Consider the following 21,509-nt stretch of genomic DNA (forward strand, 5'->3'; position numbering starts at 1 on the left):
GCAGAAAAAGCATGTGACAAAATATAGCATCCTTTCCTGATTAAAACTCTTCAGAGTATAGGGATAGAGGGAACATTCCTCAAGTTCATAAAATCCATCTATGAAAAACCCACAGCGAATATCATCCTCAATGGGGAAAAGCTGAGAGCCTTTCCCTTAAGATCAGGAACACAACAAGGATGCCCACTCTCGCCACTATTGTTCAACATAATACTAGAAGCCCTAGCAACAGCAATCAGACAACAAAAAGAAATAAAAGGTATTCAAACTGGCAAAGAAGAAGTTAAACTCTCTCTCTTCGCAGATGACATGATACGTTATGTGGGAAATCCAAGACTCCACCCCCAAATTACTAGAACTCATACAGCAATTCAGTAATGTGGCAGGATACAAAATCAATGCACAGAAATCAGTTGCTTTCTTATACACTAACAATGCAATTGTAGAAAGAGAAATTAGAGAATTGATTCAATTTACAATAGCACCAAAAACCTTAAGATACCTCAGAATAAACCTAACCAAAGAGGTAAAGGATCTATACTCTAGGAACTACAGAACACTCATGAAAGAAACTGAAGACACAAAAAGATGGAAAAAACATTCCATGCTCATGGATCGGAAGAATAAACATTGTTAAAATGTCTATGCTGCCCAGAGCGATCTATACCTTCAATGCCATCCTGATCAAAATTCCAATGACATTTTTCAAAGTGCTGGAACAAACAATCCTAAAATTTGTATGGAATCAGAAAAGACCCCGAATCGCCAAGGAGATGTTGAAAAAGAAAAACAAAGCTGGGGGCATCACACTGCCTGATTTCAAGCTATATTACAAAGCCATGATCACCAAGACAGCATGATTACTGGCACAAAAACAGACATACAGACCAATGGAACAGAATAGAGAGCCCAGATATGGACCCTCAACGCTATGGTCAAATAATCTTCGACAAAGCAGGAAAAAATATGCAATGGAAAAAAGATAGTCTCTTCAATAAATGGTGCTGGGAAAACTGGACAGCTATATACAGAAGAATGAAACTTGACCATTCTCTAACACCATACATAAATATAAACTCAAAATGGATAAAGACCTCAATGTGAGACAGGAATCCATCAAAATCCTAGAGAACATAGGCAGTAACCTCTTTGACATCAGCCACAGCAACTTCTTTCAAGGTACATCTCCAAAGGCAAGTGGAACAAAAGCAAAAATGAACTTTTGGGACTTCATCAAGATAAAAAGCTTCTGCACAGCAAAGGAAACAGTCAACAAAACAAAGAGGCGACCCACAGAATGGGAGAAGATATTTGCAAATGACACTACAAAGGGCTGATATCCAAGATCTATAAAGAACTTCTCAAACTCAACAGCCAAAAAACAATCAAGTAAAAAAATGGGCAGAAGACATGAACAGACACTTCTCAAAATAAGACATACAAATGGCTAACAGACACATGAAAAAATGTTCATTATCATTAGCCATCAGGGAAATTCAAATCAAAACCACACTGAGATACCACCTTACACCAGTAAGAATAGCAAAAATTAACAAGGCAATAAACAACGAATGTTGGAGAGGTTGTGGAGAAAGGGGAACCCCCTCACACTGTTGGTGGGAATGCAAGTTGGTACAGCGACTTTGGAAAACAGTGTGGAGGTCCCTCAAAAAATTAAAAATAGAGCTACCATATGACCCAGCAATTGCTCTACTGGGTATTTACCCCAAAGGCATAGATGTAGTGACAGGAAGGGCCATATGCACTTTAATGTTCATAGCAGCAATGTCCACAATAGCCAAACTGTGGAAAGACCAAAGATGCCCTTCAACAGACGAATGGTTTAGATGTGGTCCATTTATACAATGGAATATTACTCAGCCATCAGAAAGGATGAATACCCAATTTTTACATCAACATGGATGGGACTGGAGGAGATTATGCTAAGTGAAATAAGTCAAGCAAAGAAAGTCAATTATCATATGGTTTCACTTATTTGTGGAACATAAGGAATAGAATGAAGGACATTAGGAGAAGGAAGGGAAAAGTGAAGGGGGGAAATCGGAGGGGGAGACGAACCATGAGAGACTATGGACTCTGAGAAACAAACTGAGCGTTTTAGAGGGGAGGGGGGTGGGGGGATGGGTTAGCATGGTGATGGGTATATTAAGGAGGGCACGTACTGCATGGAGCAGTGGGTGTTATACAAAAATAATGAATCATGCGACACTACATCAAAAACTAATGAGGTACTGTATGGTGACTAACATAATAAAAGAAAAAAAGAAAAAAAGTGTTAAGGACAATCTAGAAAATCTTCCGTAGTAAACCTCTCCCTTTTCTAACCTGCTGGTACAATCCTCGTCAAACTCTAAATTGTAAATATAACAGAACTGTCATGATAAAGTGAATCTGTATACACTACTGATTTTTGTTCTCTGCTTAGCCTCTCTTCACCCAAGGGGGGAGACTACAGTTTTTACGTTCTTGAGACTGATGGGTAGAGGGTGGACAAGTCCTTACGAGGAAGCCCTAAGAAACATGGAAGGTGGGTCCCTGAGTCCTCAGTGTTCTCCCACTTAAATATCCCTATATTGGACTTATGAAACAAGCACAAATGACCTGGAAGATATTTCTGGAATTATTCTTTAAGTTTCAGATAGCCACAGGATACAGATATCCTATTTAAGCTGAGTACACAAACATCAGCAGATGGCGCCAAATGACAAGCCAGACCCCTAGAATTGTGACAAGACAGCCAGACAGGCTGACCCTGAGAATACACCTCATTTTATACAATTATAATATACTGAAAAATAACCATGGATGAGAACAATTAGCATTTCCACAGAGAATAAACCACACTGCCTTTACTGGTTTCAGAAAGAGACCAAATTATTTTCCACTTAAGTTTCACTCTAAATAAAATATGACTTTTGACTGTGCTCTAAATAAAACAGGCAATACAGTGATTTTTATTAAGTGTCTGTTGTAGAACAACTCAATGCCAAGAAATCAGAATATCAGAACACCACCACTACGGTAAAACACACTAAACTACAGAAGAGAAAGAACATCTAATTAAGAGAAAAGCTCTATAAAAGCAACAAAAAGAAACAAATACCCTTTATTATAATTACATCAAATGACTTGAACATGATGGATTTCAAAAGATCATAATCACTGAAATCTAGTAACATCCTCTGAAACTACTGCTTTCTAAATGAATTACAAAGCCTAAATATTAGAATCTTTAAAAAGCAAAAACAAATATATGATGGTGGACACAATTTACGTGATTATAAATATGTGAGAGTTCAGAAGACAGGAGCACGCAAGTTAGCTAGGGAAGTGCTTACTATGGCATTTTAAGTAACATATGAAGCTTGTCAAACAAAATGGGTTGTCAAAATAATTCAACAAAGTTCACTAGGTGTGTGTGGTTGGGGGGTACTAATATAGAAAGCTGAGAAACCACCACCAAAAAACCACAAACTTCTGCAATCTGGGAATTTAATTCCCAATGAATAACTTTGTATTTGTTAATTTTCAGTTTTAGTAAAAAAAAAAAAAAAAAGTGTTATTCTATTTTTAATGCCTAAGTAAAAATTCAATCTAATCAATACATTATGAGGATGAAAATGCAGATCTGTAATCAGCTATGGTATAATAATGAGGTTTACAACAAAAATTCCCACGGTCTTAAAAGGTCACATTATCATTAATGACCTACATTTTAAGTTGTCCTGCTGAGCTTTTCCTACGTATAAGCTAAATGAACTGCCTTTTTAACATTATCATCATCAACTAAGGATAACGCATGTGTACATTTTCAGTAAGTAACTTAAGAATCAGTAATTTGTCAAGTGTTCCTTAGGAAACGACAATTTACATGGTCCTTCGCTATTCCTATTCACTGCTTCCTAATTCCTAGCCATCATTTCCTTACTCTAAAACTCCGTCATGCAAGCATGAAAATTCGACCAGGAAATACCTTAGCTCCTTTCTCTTGACCTTCATCCCTATAGGTAGCCCAACTAATTCTCAATCAATCTAGTCCAGGGTTCTCAACTTCAGCAGTACTGACACTTTGGGGGCAGATCTTAGCCGGGGCGGGGGGGGGGGCCCTCTTTTCGATCTAGGATGTTTATCAGCATTAAATTCAGTCTTATCACAAAAGCTGCAGTGTTCAGTTCACACACGGAACTGAAAAATCATGCTTTTCATCTACTCAACACTTTCTCTGGGAATTAAATCCTTTCCATCTGTTCTGAGTGGGGCTGACACCCTGGAGCCCCAAGAACAGATAAATGAGCCAAGGCAAGCCAGAACATTCACTCTTCTCTCTGGTCACGGTAATTACTTCTGGCTGAGTATGACTCAAGCTGAGTCAATAGAGGTTCTCTCTAGGACTTTTGCTGGAGCAAAGGTGGATGCCGAAGTTCTCATTTTTGTTGGTTCTCTAGCTACAAGGACAGTGTAAAGTGTAAGCCAGGAGCTCCCAGTAGCCATCTTAGCTTGTCTGGCAATAAAGGAAAGAGGTCAGAAAGGGGAGGAGGGACAGCTGATATAATAACCCCCAAATCCAGTTACATCTGAAGCCACCCAGAACCTTCCAGTTAAGCAATAGGTAGATTCTTTTTTGCTGAAGCTAACTGAACTGGATTTTTGCCATTTGTAAGTAAAACAGCATAAACTGGTGCTTTCTGAAAATCTGAATAATAATAAAACCTAAATAATGGATAAGATTAATCATCCATTGAACATTAAGGCCACTCACTGAGCACTTACTATGTGCCAGACACTATGTTGTTAAAGCTACACCTAAAAATATTAACATGTAAATCCTCATGACAGGCTCTGTAAATAAATGCTCTTTTATAGCTATTTTATAGATGAGGAGAAAAAGAAGTTAATTAAACATGTCCAAGGCCAAATGCCTATGTACTGATCAAAGTTTCATGACTCCATATCAGTTCTGTTAACATTATTCTGCACCTACCTAATAACTCAGCCACCCAATGTTTACTGAGTACCTATGTAACAGAATCATACTAGGCATTAAGGATACAAAAATGAATAAAGAAATGATTATAATATACTGTGCTAAGTGCTAATTTACATAAATTTATGAAAATGTTAATTGTGTAGTTGAGATTGTGTAATAAAGTTCAAAGGAAAAGGACTCAAACACAACTGTAACAAATCTTGTTTATATAATTGTTTGAAATAGAAGTGATAACTGATGAGGAATATATAAGCTGCATGGAGTCTAGTAAAAAAGAAATCAGGTATCAGAGGGAAAAAAATTTATCAATGTCTTTCCAGGATACTCAGTAATAGGGTTTCCTTGTATCAATGAAAAAATTCTAATCCATTTGTGTCAAATAATTCCTACAGTGAAGGTACAAAGTGTATTAGTTTTGTGGCATTTTTATCAAAATCACTCAAACCAAATGCTATCCCTTTTGAATGTGTGCTCACCAAACGAATGAAAAATATCTTGCAAACTTTATCCTGTAAGGGAAAGAATGCACTAATCATCAGTATCCCTTTAACAGTTGTTTTCCAACGGTGTAGTTTACCTAAGTTTCACATGAGTTTGGTTTGTGTGCACCACCCTAAGTGGTGACAAATTCTGGGTATATGACAAAAGTCTGAATTCCTAGAAATACAAAACTGAGGAAAGTCCCTCTACCACAGTGGCCCCTCCAGTGCAGTATCAGCCTGCTAAATCTAGTCTGATCCTCACACAATCTAAAATGCTTAAGTTCACACAGTGAGAAAGCTTCATAAATCATACCTTTCCTGAAAAAAAAATATTATGTATAATTGCTTTCTAAAATTATAATAAAACTAAAAGCATTAAACCAAAATTTAAAACAGTGAAAATCAGAGATTTTGATTATTTACTTACAGTGATATCTGACAATACAAACATAAAAATAAAACATATTAAGAGGTAAGTAAAACTACCTTTAGCTCTAACACTAACCTGCCACCAAGATATTTTCCTACCCATCTACAAAATACAAAATTTTCTAAGATAGACACTATTACTTTTCATAGTCAAAACTTTTAAAAAATTTCATAAATTAGAACTAATGTCTAACTTTTGGTTCTTTAGTTGGAGAAAGAACTCAATGGTGAACATGTGCTAGTCATTGTACAGCATATAAGCAAAGCATAATATTTAAAATTCAATTACAAAATAAATACAAATGACAATGGTTCACTTATTTTTGCACACAATTACAATATAATGACAAAACATATGCAGAGAATTTCACTATATAACAAAGTCACTCCATATTGTTACCTTTAGTGTCCTATATATTGCAGGAATTAACTTGAAAGTGAACATAAGTTATTACTGGTGTGTTAAAACATTTTTGCATCACTAGAATTTACTGGCCTGTGGTGTTCCCTTAACTGCCTCTATTTACTGCTTCCCTGAAAGCCGGTACTTACTTAATATATATAAAGGAAGTTTCTGGAGAGAATACTAAAAGGGAAACAAAAGAATTCTACAACTCTGAAAGGCTCTGCATACGTAAACTGAAATGTGAAGAAGACAACTGAAATAAAAGAAATGAAGAAAGATTTCTAGCACTGAGTGATCTCATACTACACATTAACTCATTAAAAACACACACAGAACATTCTTTCTGGAACTCACCCAAAGGGAATAATCTGAAACAGACCTAAGCCCTCAAGTATTTTATGTTACTGGAAGTTTAAGTATTTATGACTTACCTTACAATTTTAGATAAAATGATGGCAAAATTATGTAAAATATAAGTATAGAAGTTGTTTCCCAAATTTTACAAATAAACAAATATCAAAGTACTCAATTTCAGTAATATTAAGTTTCAACACTTAAAGTAAGCTTTTTATATCATTGTTTACTTGAGTTTTTTTAAACCTAACAGCTTCCCTTGACATAAAATAACCTTTTAAATTTAAATTATACAGGTTATAAAAGGGTATATTTAAAATATGAAAAAAAAGAAATAAAAAGCTGGGATGTTTTATGTCACTCAGTATCAAAAAGGTATTCATTTTTTTCTTGCTAGATTTCTATGGACAAACTGAAAAAACAGTAAACATATTTCTTCTTACAGAAATAATGAAGAGTCCTCTCTCATCTATCAGTGGGGTAACAAATTGTCATGATCTTATTCCATTATAAAGTAACAGCTTTATCACTTCAAAAGCATGAATGCACGCTGTATAACTTTATTAATTACCCACCTTTTTCATTTTCTTTGTATCTACAAATGCCAACTGGAATCTCTGCTTGAAACATGGAGCCCACCATAATCTCCTATTTAAAAATAACATGACACATTAGTAAGATCTAGTAACACAGATTTTATATCCATTTTCTAGCTTTACCATCTTCCTGGGTAAACTTGTTCATGGTTTCTCTGTCATAAAAGACACAACCAATTAACTACCTCAGAGGAGTATTGTGAGGATGAATGAGTTAATAATAGATAAGAGCTTGGATATGATTGGATGAAAACATTAGTAATAAAATGGGGTATAATGCAATATAACAATGAATACAAACTTAACTTCAAAATATGGAGAAAAAGCAATAAAAATGAATTCTTATAATTCAATAAGATAACTGCAAACACCCTGAAGAACAGAAAATCAAATTCGGGTACTTTAAGGTATTTATAGTCTAAACTATGGACAATGGGTCAGCATCATCAGAGTCATCTGGGAAATTGTTAGAAATATACATGCTCAGGTTCTACCTGAGACCTACTGAACCAGAAACTCTGGGGATAGGACTCAGCAAGTAGTGTTTCAACAAGCTGTTGGGTGATTCCAACATACACTTCAGTCTAGAACCACAAATTTGAGGTAATGAAAGTAACAAAAAGGGTTTGTATAAAGCTCAGTAGAGGCGAAATGGATGAAACTCCAAACCAAATGGATAAGCAGGTTAGTGCCTGATTTTCAAGTCAAAACTTTTAAAAAATCTTGACAAATTTTACTACAACAAAATCATACTGAAACAAATAGTCTGGATTTACTATGGCCTGTTTTATTACATAATTTTCCTGGGAAGGGAATAGTCCCCCATGTTCTCCCTCCTCTGAGCTTCTGTTCCTTCATTAAAAATAATTCAACACTTACTCAAATATTCTCTTGTATACTTCAGACACAAAAATAATTTAAGTTGAAGAGAAAGTTTATGAGAACAGCTTAAGAGAAAAGATATATAAATTCGAATATATGGTAGAAAGTAACAGTTTGATAACTTCTAAGGTTTTTAGCTTTTTTCCTACTTTCTGCACGGTATAGGAATCAGAAAAAAACTGGAGTAAAGAACGCTTGCCCAAATGGGCATAAATAGTGGATAACTCTGTGATCCTTGTTTTCAGTCTTCAGCCCCATCATTCATTCATCATTCACTCAAATTAATTAACACACACTGCACTGGGCTAACCTTCCCTTTCCATTCTAACCCACACTTTCCTTTACCATTCTAACATACTGAGAGATGTCTCTCTTTTATTTTTTGTCTATACATATTTTTTAAAATTTAAATTCAATTAACATAATGTATTACTGGTTTCAGAGGTAGAGGTCAGTGATTCATCAGCTGCATATAACATGCTCATTACATTACGTGCCCTCCTTAATGTTCATCACCTAGTTACCCCATCCCCCTACCCCCCTCCCCTCCAGCAACCCTCAGTTTGTTTCCTATGATTAAAAATCTCCTGACTCAGCAGGGAGCATGCTTCTCCCCCTGCTCATGCTCTCTCTGTGTCTCAAATGAATAAATAAAATCTTTAAAAAAAAAAAAAAAATCAGACCAAGGAAAAGAACAGCAAAAAACACAAAAAATTCAAGTGAGCTATCTCAATAAGAATGATATCATTTCTTCTAAATAAAGGATTTGTTCTAATAAATTCTACATGACATTTGACACATTTTTCTAGTACATTCATCTGCTTCACAACAGCTTAAAAATTAATTCTTCTACTTACTTAACTGTATAACTAAGTTGTACACTTATACAATTTTATAATTAAAAACTTATGTCAATATATAATCTTTAGATTCATTTTAGAACTTATTATGCATAGTTATAGAAAAGCTCAAATCTGTCTCTTCACCCAATATATTTTGAGTTGCAAATATCTACATTAATATGGGATGGAAAAACTTATCTAAATTATTAAACAAAATCTACTTAACAGAACTAAAGCCTCAACTGCTTTCCCGAATATGTAAAAAAATTTACTTTTGATACTTTTTACAGTGCAACAAAAATCTAAATTAGCACTAGTTCAAAATTTCAATTTCTGTTGTTGGTTTGAGACTGATTTGCTCAAAAAAGTCAAATTCTTTCTGTATCATTATTTTATTTTATAAAAAAATAAGTATTTTTCTTACCTCAATGTATTAAAGGGAAATCTGAACATCTACCAAACCTTTAAATGTCACAAAAGGGCTTACCTCAACTTTATCAATATATAGCTAGTAAAATAATAATACTTGCTTTTTAGAAAATATTAATTTACCTAAACTTTGGGAAAATATGGCTCTAACTACCTTTTTCCAGTCTTCTGATGGAATATAATCTTCATCTTCTTCAGATTCTTCTTCTATTTCGCTATCTACAATAAATAAGACAATAATATTACAAAATGATTGTTTATCCTGTCCACATCTGTATATCTGTATATTATTTTTACATCTACCATCAAACATTTAAGTATGCCTAAAAGTATTTGCAAAAATAGGACCAAGATATTTCTGATCAAGTAATACCCTATGAGTTTAAAACAAAGCAAAACAACAAACCCATAAGCCTTCTGGGACAATTCTAATTTTAGGAAACTGTATTCTCAGTAACTGATTTCCCACAAAAATCTAAGAAAAAAATTGAATTAGCGGGTCAAGATAATCTGTTCCTAAACCTAATTCTTTCTTCCCTAATAAAATGAGAATTTGGACAAAACAAAAACTGGTTTCCGATCAATGCTCCCTGAGACACTGAGAAGCTTGTAGCAACACTTAACAGAGACTGTGAAGGGAGGCTATGTATGAAGACCTCCATCCTCCCCAACCTCTGATTTATTCAGAAGCAGGCAAGGTGCCATTTGTTTACATTTTGGAGTAAAAAATGTATTTACATAAAGGGTAGGAAATTTGAAAACTATTACACTGTCAGCATCTTCTCAACTGTAAAATGGAATACAAAGTTCAAAAGGGTAACATTACATATAAAAATTAAATCTTCCTATGGAAAAGTTAAGATATGAAGTATATATACAGCTTCCGTGCATACATCATAACTAAAATAGCAGATCAAAAGTATGAAATAAATACTGTTTTAAGATTCAGTCACTTAGGGGCGCCTGGGTGGCTCAGTCAGTTGGGCGTCTGCCTTCGGCTGGGGTCATGATCTCAGGGTCCTGGGATCGAGCCCCGTATCAGGCTCCCTGCTCAGTGGGGAATCTGCTTCTCCCTCTTCCTCCACCTCCCCCTCTCGCTCATGCTCTCGCTTTCAAATAAATAAAATCTTAAAAAAAAAAAAAAAAAGATGCAGTCACTTAGCATCCCACTTTTAAACAAACTTTGGCAATTTACCTGAGAAGAAGAAGGAAAAATACCAGGCTTTCCCCAAACTTAATATTATATTAACACAATAATTTCAGCAACCAATCTCTCCTTACACTGATACACTTTTCAACTGGACCATATCTTTGATCAAAACTCGCAATAAAATATCATTAGCACTACATTCACTTCTAAACCAAATATGTATCAGGACTTATTCATATGAAGCAGTAGCCATGTTTCATCAGTTATTACACTGCTCCATTTCATGAGAGGTTATTGTTCTTCAAATGTTTTTCTTTCTATTAAAGCACAGAAATTCAGACCCCAAGCTTAAACCAGTAACACTAATGGTTGCCTTTTTCTTATCAAAGAATGGTCATCCAGAGTAATGATTCCTGCTTAGAATGAAACACTATGGAGCAGATAAAGCATGCAAATATTCAAGGAACATACATTAAAGGTTGTCTCAACTACTGCACATCTCTGACTAGATCACGATCTGTAGTAAAATTAGGAGAGTTCTGTGTATAACATGTTCTCACCTCAAGAGGAAACCACTTCTTGAGAACGGGGAGCCACTGATTAGAGAAAGCAATACTTATGAAATAGCTAAAAATGGCTAAAAGGCAAAGAAAGTAGAAAATGAAAACTGAGGAGAAGACTAGAAGAAATAAAAAAGATGACTATAAGACAAATTAAAGTATTGGGGGAAAAAAAGGAACACATTTTTCCCCACAGGAGCCTGCCATTCCATTTGTAGTTGAGCCCATGGAGGTATTCTTATTTCTTCCTTTCTTGGGCACTGCATTAGACCTAAAAATGTTAACTTTAGGGAACAAATCGATTGACTTTTTAGTGGACATAGAGTAATCTCTACACCCAACATGGGTCTCGAACTCACAACCCCGAGTTCAAGAGTCATTTTCTCTACCAACTGAGCCAGTCAGGTGCCCCTGGAATGTCATCCTTAAGAGACACATGCATAGACTTCGATATGATGAGACAGCTTTAAGAAACTCAGAGCAATTTTATGGAGCCAATAAAGCCTCTTGGAAATGTTGGCCTGATACCTTGCTTATAGAGCTCCCCACAGCCTTACCAGGCCCTGCTAACAAACACTAGCTGTCTCTGCAGAAGTTTAGACTCAAGGTCAACTATATGGTTGCAGCCTATGTACAAGCAAGGCCCTGGATTCCTTACCTGAGAGGATGAGCCTAAGACTCCATCCAGGTTATACCAAGCTCTCAAAGCATGCCCATAGCCCCTTCTCCTTGTCCTAAGATAACCTCCTGACATCCGGGACTCAATTTTGCCTCATTCTGATGTCAAGTCTCCAGCCCAAAGTAAACATGGGAATATATGGTTAAAAACAAAAAAAAAAAAAAAAGAAAAAAAGGAACACATTCACAATAAAGGAGTATAGGGACACAACAATCTCTGCAATCTACTCATGGACAATGGGGCTTTAGCATTGCTAAATGAATTAACCTAGAACAAAACCCATTACTGTTCAGCCAGATTTCAGAGTAAATGAATCCAAACAGATGTGTGAAAAAGAAACGGCATTTTACATCATATATTAAATAGTAAAAATTATCCAAACAATAGCAACCAATGACACTTACTAGTATCAAAATATTTACATCGACGTGGGCGAATTATTTCTTGGGCATCTTGAGAAGCAACAGATTGTGACGGATCATCATTGGAAGACTGAGTTTCATCCTCTTGACCTGACGAGTCCTTTATATTCTCTTCCTGTAGAATAATAAATTAAATTTCCTTAAGATGTAAGGAAAATTACTGCAGATGAAAGGTTACAGTATTCCAAATACAACTAGAAAACTAAAATAAATACACTAAATGCAGCACAGTGTTCTGGATTGGAACCTGGAACAGAAAAAAGGACATTAATAGAAAAACTGGTGAACTCTGGATTGTCTATAGTTTAATTAATAGTATGGCACCAGTGTCAATTCTTACTTTTGATAAATACACATGGTTACATGAGATGTAAACAGGGAAAGTTGGCTGAAGAGTACATAGGAACTCTATGCTATCTTTGAACCTCTCTATATAACAAATTATTTCAAAAGAAAATAAGAAAATTGAATACAGAATACCAACTAGCCTTTAATACTTAAAAAGAGTAGTTTTTTTTTTAAGTTGGTACAAATTCATTTAGAAGAGGCCCTGAAAAGAAATCTGGAATGACACAGATAAAACTACTACTTTTCAGGAGATTATAGGGGACTTCCAATATTAATAAGTTACTACTTCAACAAGAATAAAGATTACAATCTTAATAAATGTGTATAACCTTACTTTATTTTCCCCACTACAGCCACTGTTATCATCATTATCAGCATCTTCATCATCTTCACCTTCTTCTTCCTCTTCTTCCTCCTCCTCATCTTCTTCAGGTAGTCGAATAGTAGTATCATAACCATAAAGACTGAGAAGTTCATGAATTGGCATGTCTCCTTCCTAAATAGACCAAATAAAAAGTTAATTTCTGAATAAATGAATACTTCATATTCCTGTAATTCACACCTTCATTCACAGAGAATATCCTTAGAACTGTATCAAGAATTCTCAAATCATAAAAGGTGAACGAAAACAACTCTGAAACCCGGAAAATCTTAGTCTTTCAAGAATTTCTATAAGAGACTAACCAATTCTAATCGCTAACAACAAAACCTTTAAGTATAATAAAAAAGTGAAAATGGGGTAGAACTGTTCTGTGCAATCAATTCAATAAATGTACACGGGCAGTTAACACTATGAATAGATGCACACACTTAAGAGTACCATACATAATTTGGGAGTGGGAAAAAATAATTAGAAAAGAGACTGGAAACTAAGTTAACAAACTCAAAAAAGGAGGTGAAATTCACAGCCCAATCCAAACACATTAAAAGAAAACTGTAATGATACACAGGAATAACACTGGATTCCATTAGCCGTATGTTCTTTTCTAGGGTTACCTAAAATTATACATAAAATCCTGTCATGCAACCTTTGCTAACTATTTTACAAAATTGTTATATAACCTCCATCTCACAGATGAGGAAACTAAAGCTCAGAGATTAAGCAATCTTTCCCCAAATCATACAAGTTACAAGTAGTAGAACCAGATTTCAAGTCTAATTCTAAAAGCCCATACTCATCAGTACATCATACTACCTCAGCCAGGGATCACCCCTAACTCCATAAAAAAATATACCCTGAGGATGAAATGAAGAAATATCCACATGCAATGAAATGAATCAAGTTTTCTATAGAAGGTATTCACTCTAATTAGTAATCAAGTGATATAAAGTTCAGGGAAATTGGGAGAGCATTCTGATTATAAAAAGAAAATTTAATCCAAATCACCTGAATGTACTACACACATTCACACATGCCCTCTTTCCACAACCCTCTACCCCACCTCTCTTTTGAGAAAAATTTAAGGCAGTTTAGAACCTACAAGGGCAATCATGAAACAAGACCTGTTTTGTATTTCTCCAGCAGTCTTGTAGCATTATTCATGGACAGAAATAAGTCGCCCATGTGTTAAAAACATTGTTCTAGTAGAGATGGATACATCAGATTGGAAGATATAATCTAATGACACTAGGCACTTAGATCCTACAACTAACTCCCATCACTCAGAATTTGTGTACGAGAAGCAACTAATGTTTGTAATTTGAAAAAATTTTCTTATAGAAAGAGGTAGGAAGAAAATGCTGTTTAACACTTGTATTTCCCATTGTAAATGGATATTCTAGTTATAAATCAGTCTGTGAATCTGTTTCTGAAAGAGAAGTCAATTCGGAGAGCCCTGACTGATGATGTACAGCAGCCACAACCTGAAAGTGGTAACTCTATTAGGTAAGGTGCTACCACTCTAGCTGAGAGCAGCGGGCACACTTAACTGACATCTCCTATTGTGTTTCTCTAAGTGCAGTAACACAAACAGTGCTTGAGGTGTTCAAGAATCTAGTCCATGCAGATATCTGGTCCATGTACCAAGGACCTGGTACAGGAGACAAATCTGGCATTAGAAAATCAGGATTTAAGAACTAAAACAGAACTTCAAGATCAAAAAAGTGGAGTAAGAGAAAGATATAGAAAAGGCTGGTTGTTTATACACTGATAACAAATAGCTGCCATAAGTGTCTTCTATGTACCAGGCATTTGTGGTAAGTACTTTGATTCCACTATCTTATTCTCTCTCTTTTCTGAACAAAAGTAGAATAAGAATCTTATGCAATCTCAAAAGATCTTTAAAAGTACCACTGGGAGTATTTACTACCTTTATTTATAAGAAAACTAAACAGAAGGAAACATCATGCCCTGACAGAGATTTTTCCATAATACCTAGACTTAATCCCAGCTCGTATTTCCCATGAACTCATTCTGCGCCACAAATTCGAAGGTTTAACAATGACAGTCACTACTATAAACAAGAGCCACAGAAGTCACTAGTATGAATAAGGGCCAAACCAAAGAAAATCTTCAGCCTAAGTTTGCAACTAACATTTACATGGACCTAAAGATTTCATGAAGTACTTCATATTTATCTCATCTTTAAAACTCCCTTAATGGGGCACCTGGGTGGCTCAGTCGGTTTGGCGTCTGCCTCTGCCTCAGGTCATGATCCCGGAGTCCTGGGATCGAGCCCCATGTTGGACTCCCTGCTCGGCAGGGAGTCTGCTTCTCCCTCTGCCCCTCATTCCCCTCTCATGCTCTCCCTCACTCTCTCAAATAAATAAAATCTTTTTTTTAAATTTTTATTTATTTGACAGAGAGAGACACAGCGAGAGAGGGAACACAAGCAAGGGGAGTGGGAGAGGGAGAAGCAGGCTTCCTGCGGAGCAGGGAGCCCGATGCGGGGCTCGATCCCAGGACTCTGGGATCATGACCTGAGCTGAAGGCAGACGCTTAACGACTGAGCCACCCAGGCACCCCTCAAATAAATAAAATCTTAAAAAAAAAAAACTTCCTTAATATAGGTTGCCATTACCTCTAAATTTTACAAGTGAGTTAACTGGTATTTTGAAAGATCACGCAAAATAGGTATATTATCAATCCAATGTCCTCAGGCTCTCTACCTTTGGTCTGTCATATTCAAGGGCAACAGAATCACCTTGAGGGCTTAGCAAAACAGAGTGCTGGGCCCCACTCCAAAGTTTCTACTATAATAGGGCAGAGGTAGGGGCAGAGTATCTGCATATTTTCTATAAGCCAGGCCATACTGATGCTCTTGGTATGGGACTACCTTGAGAACCACTCATCTCACAATACAAGATACCTGCAAATTTCCTTTCCAATGGGAGGTAATAAAGCTCGATCATTATCTTTAATAAAGCTAATCACTAACACCTGACACCTAGCTCAGTTATGTGTCAAAAGGATAGGTGACATACTAACTGCATGGAAAGGAATTTTTTTTTTTTTAAATCACTTTTGGGAATACGGAATATCTCATATTCACGGTTAGGTCAGTATTTTTTCCTCCTAGATAAGCATTTAAGAATATGACTCACTTTAGCTCTCCTCCAGCCATCCAAGATGTGAAAAGGAAAGAAGGCTAAGGGGAAGAAGGTGGCCCCAACTCCTGCTGTCATGAGGAAACAGGAAGCCAAGAAGGTGGTCAATCCCATTTGAGAAAAGGCCCAAGAATTCTGGTATCGGACAGGATATCCAGCCCCAAAGGGACCCCACCTGCTTTGTCAAATGGCTCCGCTACATCCAACTGCAACAGCAAAGGGCTGTTCTCTATAAACATCTGAAACTGCCTCCTGGGATTAACCAGTTCACCCAGGCTTTGGACCACCAAACAGCTACTCACCTGCTTAAGCTGGCCCACAAAGACAGACCAAAGACAAAAAAAAAAGCAGAGATTGTTGGCCCAGGCTGAGAAGAAAGCTGCTGGCAAAGGGGATGTCCCTATTAATAGATCACCTGTCCCTCCAGCAGCGGTTAATACTGTCACCATCTTAGTGTAAAACAAGAAGGCTCAGCTGGTAGTGACTGCACATGCTGTGGATCCCACTAGGCTGGCTGTCTTCCTCCCTGCCCTGTGTTGTAAGATGGGGGTTCCCTACTGTATTATCAAGGGGAAGGCCAGGCTGAGCCATCTGGTCCACAAGAAGACCTGCACTGGGGCGCCTGGGTGGCTCGGTTGGTTAAGCGACTGCCTTCGGCTCAGGTCATGTTCCCGGAGTCCCGGGATCGAGTCCCGCGTCGGGCTCCCTGCTCGGCAGGGAGTCTGCTTCTCCCTCTGACCCTCCCCCCTCTCATGTACTCTCTCTCTCTCTCATTCTCGCTCTCTCAAATAAATAAATAAATCTTTAAAAAGAAGAAGACCTGCACCAATGTCGCCTTCACACAGATTAACTCGGAAGACAAACAAGCTCTGGCTAAGTTGGTGGAAGCTATCAGGACCAATTACAGTGACGGATATGATGATATCCGCCCTCACTGGGGAGGCAACATCCTGGGTGCAAAGCTGGTGGTTTATATCGCCAAGCTAGAAAAGGCAGAGGCCTTTCTGGCCACCAAACCGGCTAAGTATTGAGTTTTCTGTACATAAAAGTAATAAAAAGTTCTCTTTAAAAAAAAAAAAAAGAAACATGACTCACCTTGTAAACAATTCATTTCTCAAAGAAAAATTTAACAACACTTCTAAAATTGGCTAAGCAGAGAACAGAGGAGAGTCAAAGTGGCTGATCACAGTACATTCGGAGATCTGATTGAATTTGAAGAAACAGTAACAGAACTGGCAGATAAAGAAAAGTCACTTAAGTCAGAGCGAATGACTACTGCACAAGTATAGAAACAAAAAAGGAATATCCAGGTTACTCTGATTAGAGCAGAAGATATCTGTAGAAACTAAAATAAAAAAGGTAGACCTGGTATTTTTACCTATTTTCTCTAGTTTTACTTAGTCTCTAGTAGGAGGTGTTATACTCTACTTTTGACTCCATTTCAGAGTAACTGTTGAGCGGTGATTGACACTGGAAGGGCTTAGAGATAATTATACACAAAGCAAAATGTTCAAGATGGACCTTGGCAGGGAAAGATTTAGTCTGCCAGAGACAGAGCTAGGATGGAATCCCCTGCTATCGTTCACAGGTAGTATAATTAGAACCTAAACTAAATTAGTGGATGTGGTAAAGAAAAAACTCAAGAGACCCTGAAGAAAATAACCATGAGTAAAGAATGATCAAGAGGTCCTGGTGACACCGAATCTCTGTTCCAGACATTCCTTGTGCCCAGATACACATTCATAGGACTTCTAAAAATAGTTCTAAAGAAAAAATATTAAAAACAACAAAAAAAAAACACCCCAAAATTAAAAACAACAAAGTTCTAATAAACTTCAAAGTTAATTTTAGGTGGGTTCTATTATGTGTAAACAAAATATCCTTGCCTATTCATTAAGAAAATGTTTGCTTGATTTTAAAAACAAAGAGTATATAATGGTTTTATGCTTTTGCTTAGGTATTAACTTTTAACTTAACCTCTGTCACCTAATACCAAGTTAGAAAGCAACAAGTTAGTAATCAACAATCAAGACCCACTGAGGAATACAAGAGAGTTTGACATTAGTATGAAAAGTATCTTACATGATCTGAAGTATAAAGATCTTGCAGTAAACACAGCCACAACTACAGTAAACCAAAGTCAATCTTGCCGAGGAATCCTCAGTTTCAAATTCAAGCAGCATTTACCGTGTCCCTACTATGCACTAACGGAAGTACATAAGCTTTAACAAGTATTTTGTCAGGGTAATTCATCGTTGTCTGCCCCACCCCCCAATCCTTTCTCTTTCAACTTCTATATTCATCTTCTTCCAGGAAATGCTTCCTTCATCCCAAGCATGTATTTTGATTGAGAGCTCACGTTCTGGACTATATGGCATCTGATCCAATTGGAATCACTACATTCCCTGGCCGTAGGTTTGGAATGGGCACATGACCCAAGCCTGGCCATAGTTTGTTTCCAAATCTGTACCAATAGCAGCTAAAGAAACATAGACTATCTAAAGCAGTACATCTTGGAGACCTGGAAACTGACAGCATATAAAGAAAGTTGGTCTGAAAAAGGATGCCACCATGTAGAACAGCAGAAACAGAAAATATCTTCTGGTGGCACTTGAGTCCTTAAGGCCTAGATATCTCCCTGCTCTTAATAAAATTACATGAGCATTAAATTCCCCATTTTGCCTAAGTTAGTTCAAGATGGATTTCTATTATTTGTCCCCAAATATTCTGATATAAACAGTAATGATATCCTATAAAACAGATGTTCCTTGTCACTTCCCTCTGAAAAAAGACTAAAAGCTAAATAAAACATGGCTGACAATACATTATATTAGGGCCTGTCAGTCACCTGTTCCAGATAATCTCTCATTAACTTTTATTGTCAAAGTCTGTGTTCTACAAGGTACTAAATAAGGGGCTTTCCTCAAGTTGAACTGAAACGTCACAATAAAGTAGCAATGTCTTATTACCATTCATACAAAGATTAAGAGTATAGAAATCAGGGAAACAAAGTGAAAGAGAAAATTATGGGTCAAGTAGAGCAGATCTTCACAGTTTGGGAGTTATAAATTTCTTTGAGAATTTTATGAATGATATAACTACTAGGATTTACTGAGTGATTACCATGTAGGATACTGTATTAAATGTTTATATAATAAAACTGGAGCTTAAAGACGTTAAGTAACTTGTCCAAGTAACTCAACCTGCAGTTGAGTTTTGGCCACACAGTGTGACTAAATGCTTTATAATATCTTTACATATATATGCTATATACTGCCTTCCTTGAAACCTGACCCTAGGTTAAGTGTACGTCATCCTGATGGAATGTGAAATAAGATGTACTGGGGTTGACAGACTGTAAGAAATATAAAGGAAGATATGGACATAGCACAAAATGAATAAAACACAGGAATGTGGACTATACTTGCATACTGTGCTTTAAGAAATAAGTTAACTAAGCACTATAACAAAAACAGGAGCAATCCTACCTGCATAACCTAAAGGGAGGCTAGCTGGAAGTGAAAAGAATAGATTTTTTAAAAGACAAACATTTTATCTGAAGTTAAATCTGTCCTTTAACTTTACAACAATATGGTAAAGTTACCAAATAACTTCAGTATTATTTGAAGGTTGGAGAGGTGCCCAACTGCTGGGAGAGGAGTGGGTCCCTCTGCCTCATATCAGATTAGTCATTTAGAAATGATTGCAGGTGACAGCAGATACTGGCTATTCAAGGGCCATTTGGTGGATGGACACAGTACTCTTCTTCCACCTTGTGCTACGAATGACTTACCAATAAATGCTTACAAAGGAAGAGGGGAGGAAGAAGGAAAGAGACTGATTTCTAGCCAGGATGGTCCAGGGGACTATATCCAGATTGGACTACAGAGACAGTTCCTGAGGTAACCAACCTCTTGGGGTTGGGGTTTCACTATAAGATAAACTATAAAGGGATGGAGGCACTGAACGTTTCTTTATAATCCCCACACTCGGGTTTCTTTTTATTCAATGTAATTCTTGTGTGTATACTTCAAAAAGTACTCAAGCTCTCACATTTTAGTTTTTATTTTCTAGTTCTGGAGATTCATCAGATGGTATGTGTCTGGCACTTCAAAGTGAATATTAAGTATAATATTATGATAATGTGATTTTTTTTTTAAAGATTTTATTTATTTATTTGACAGAGAGAGATAGCGAGAGAAGGAACACAAGCAGGGGGAGTGGGAGAGGGAGAAGCAGGCTTCCCGCGGAGCAGGGAGCCCGATGCGGGGCTCGATCCCAGGATCATGACCTGAGCTGAAGGCAGACGCTCAACAACTGAGCCACCCAGGTGCCCCTATAATGTGATTTTTTAAAAATACAGATAAATACATAAAGAGATAGCTGATTCCGATCCCTCTTCTCCCAAATAGACCACTACAATTGTGCCATTCAAAGCAAGACTGAATTTTAAGAATACATCTGAAAAAGTTAAACTGGCCTACATACTGCTATTTCTAGCAAAAAAGTCTATTTACTATGGGAATGATTCTGACACTCTCTAAGATCACCACAATAAATTCTAACCTGTGTATCTAATTCTACTAAAATATTTAAATGGTAAACTTATATATCCACCTTTTATAATATTAAGCTTTATGCCTGTATTTGAACTGTACTGAAATGTAATAACAAACATCAAAGCATCTTCTATGAAAAGCTACCTTTCAATGAACTTAAAACTACAGGCCATGCAGTTATTGATAACTCCTGAATGAATCAACTGTCAGAATTCTGCCATAATTACATCAAAAGTCCACTGCATATAACATGCCAGGTAAAAACCAACTAACCAATTCTTGACAGAGCTGTAATGTTTTGTTTCTATAAAAAAAAAAATCAGTAATCAATATGAGAAAATCTTCATTTTTTAAATTAAAAAAAAAAAGTTTAGTTTGGTTCATACCTAAAGAGTTTATAATTATACTGGCCCTGAACTAGCTTAGCGGCAGGTTACAGATGAAAGCATTGGTGATTTTGCGCAACTTAAACCTATGTCTTAATTATTCTGGGAAAAGCTAGAAGCATCTGAGAAGGTGTAAGACTGCCTGGATGAAGAGAATGATAAAAGATTTGTTCCCTGTCTCTTTCTTTCTATATCCTCTACAAATAATTCTACTTTAAGTCTTTTTTTCCCTAAGAAGGGTCATTTGAAAGCAAATTTGGAGAGGCTTTAAAAGACTGAAGGAGGCAGAGAATAAAGGAGAAACAGCAAAAGACAATACACATCCAAACTTTTAGCAAAGCTTATTAGCGATTTTGTACTAATTAAATGTGACAGCCTATTTTCCAAAACAGAAAACAATAATCATTCTACCACATAACCTGTACTGATTA

At 36.4% G+C, this 21,509-nt stretch overlaps 1 protein-coding gene and 1 pseudogene across 9 annotated transcripts in view; one reads left to right on the top strand and one right to left on the bottom strand.

Annotated features, from left to right (window-relative positions):
* MIER1 (MIER1 transcriptional regulator) overlaps positions 1-21,509 on the bottom strand; it is a 64,874-nt gene that overhangs the window by 19,868 nt on the left and 23,497 nt on the right. For all 9 annotated transcript variants that reach the window (XM_045897456.3, XM_064588995.1, XM_045897455.3 and 6 more), the window contains 4 exons: positions 12,922-13,083; positions 12,222-12,354; positions 9,583-9,647; positions 7,255-7,327 (listed from right to left, as the gene is read on the bottom strand). In XM_045897456.3, the coding sequence (XP_045753412.1) occupies positions 7,255-7,327; positions 9,583-9,647; positions 12,222-12,354; positions 12,922-13,083 (433 nt within the window). The remainder of the gene's footprint in view (positions 1-7,254; positions 7,328-9,582; positions 9,648-12,221; positions 12,355-12,921; positions 13,084-21,509) is intronic.
* On the top strand, positions 16,150-17,422 carry LOC123858521 (large ribosomal subunit protein eL8-like; annotated as a pseudogene).

The sequence above is a fragment of the Mirounga angustirostris genome, unplaced genomic scaffold (genome assembly GCF_029215605.1).
Source record: "Mirounga angustirostris isolate CCGP_5_RB_7025 unplaced genomic scaffold, mMirAng1.0.hap1 SCAF_4, whole genome shotgun sequence".
NCBI classification, from domain to species: Eukaryota; Metazoa; Chordata; class Mammalia; order Carnivora; family Phocidae; genus Mirounga; species Mirounga angustirostris.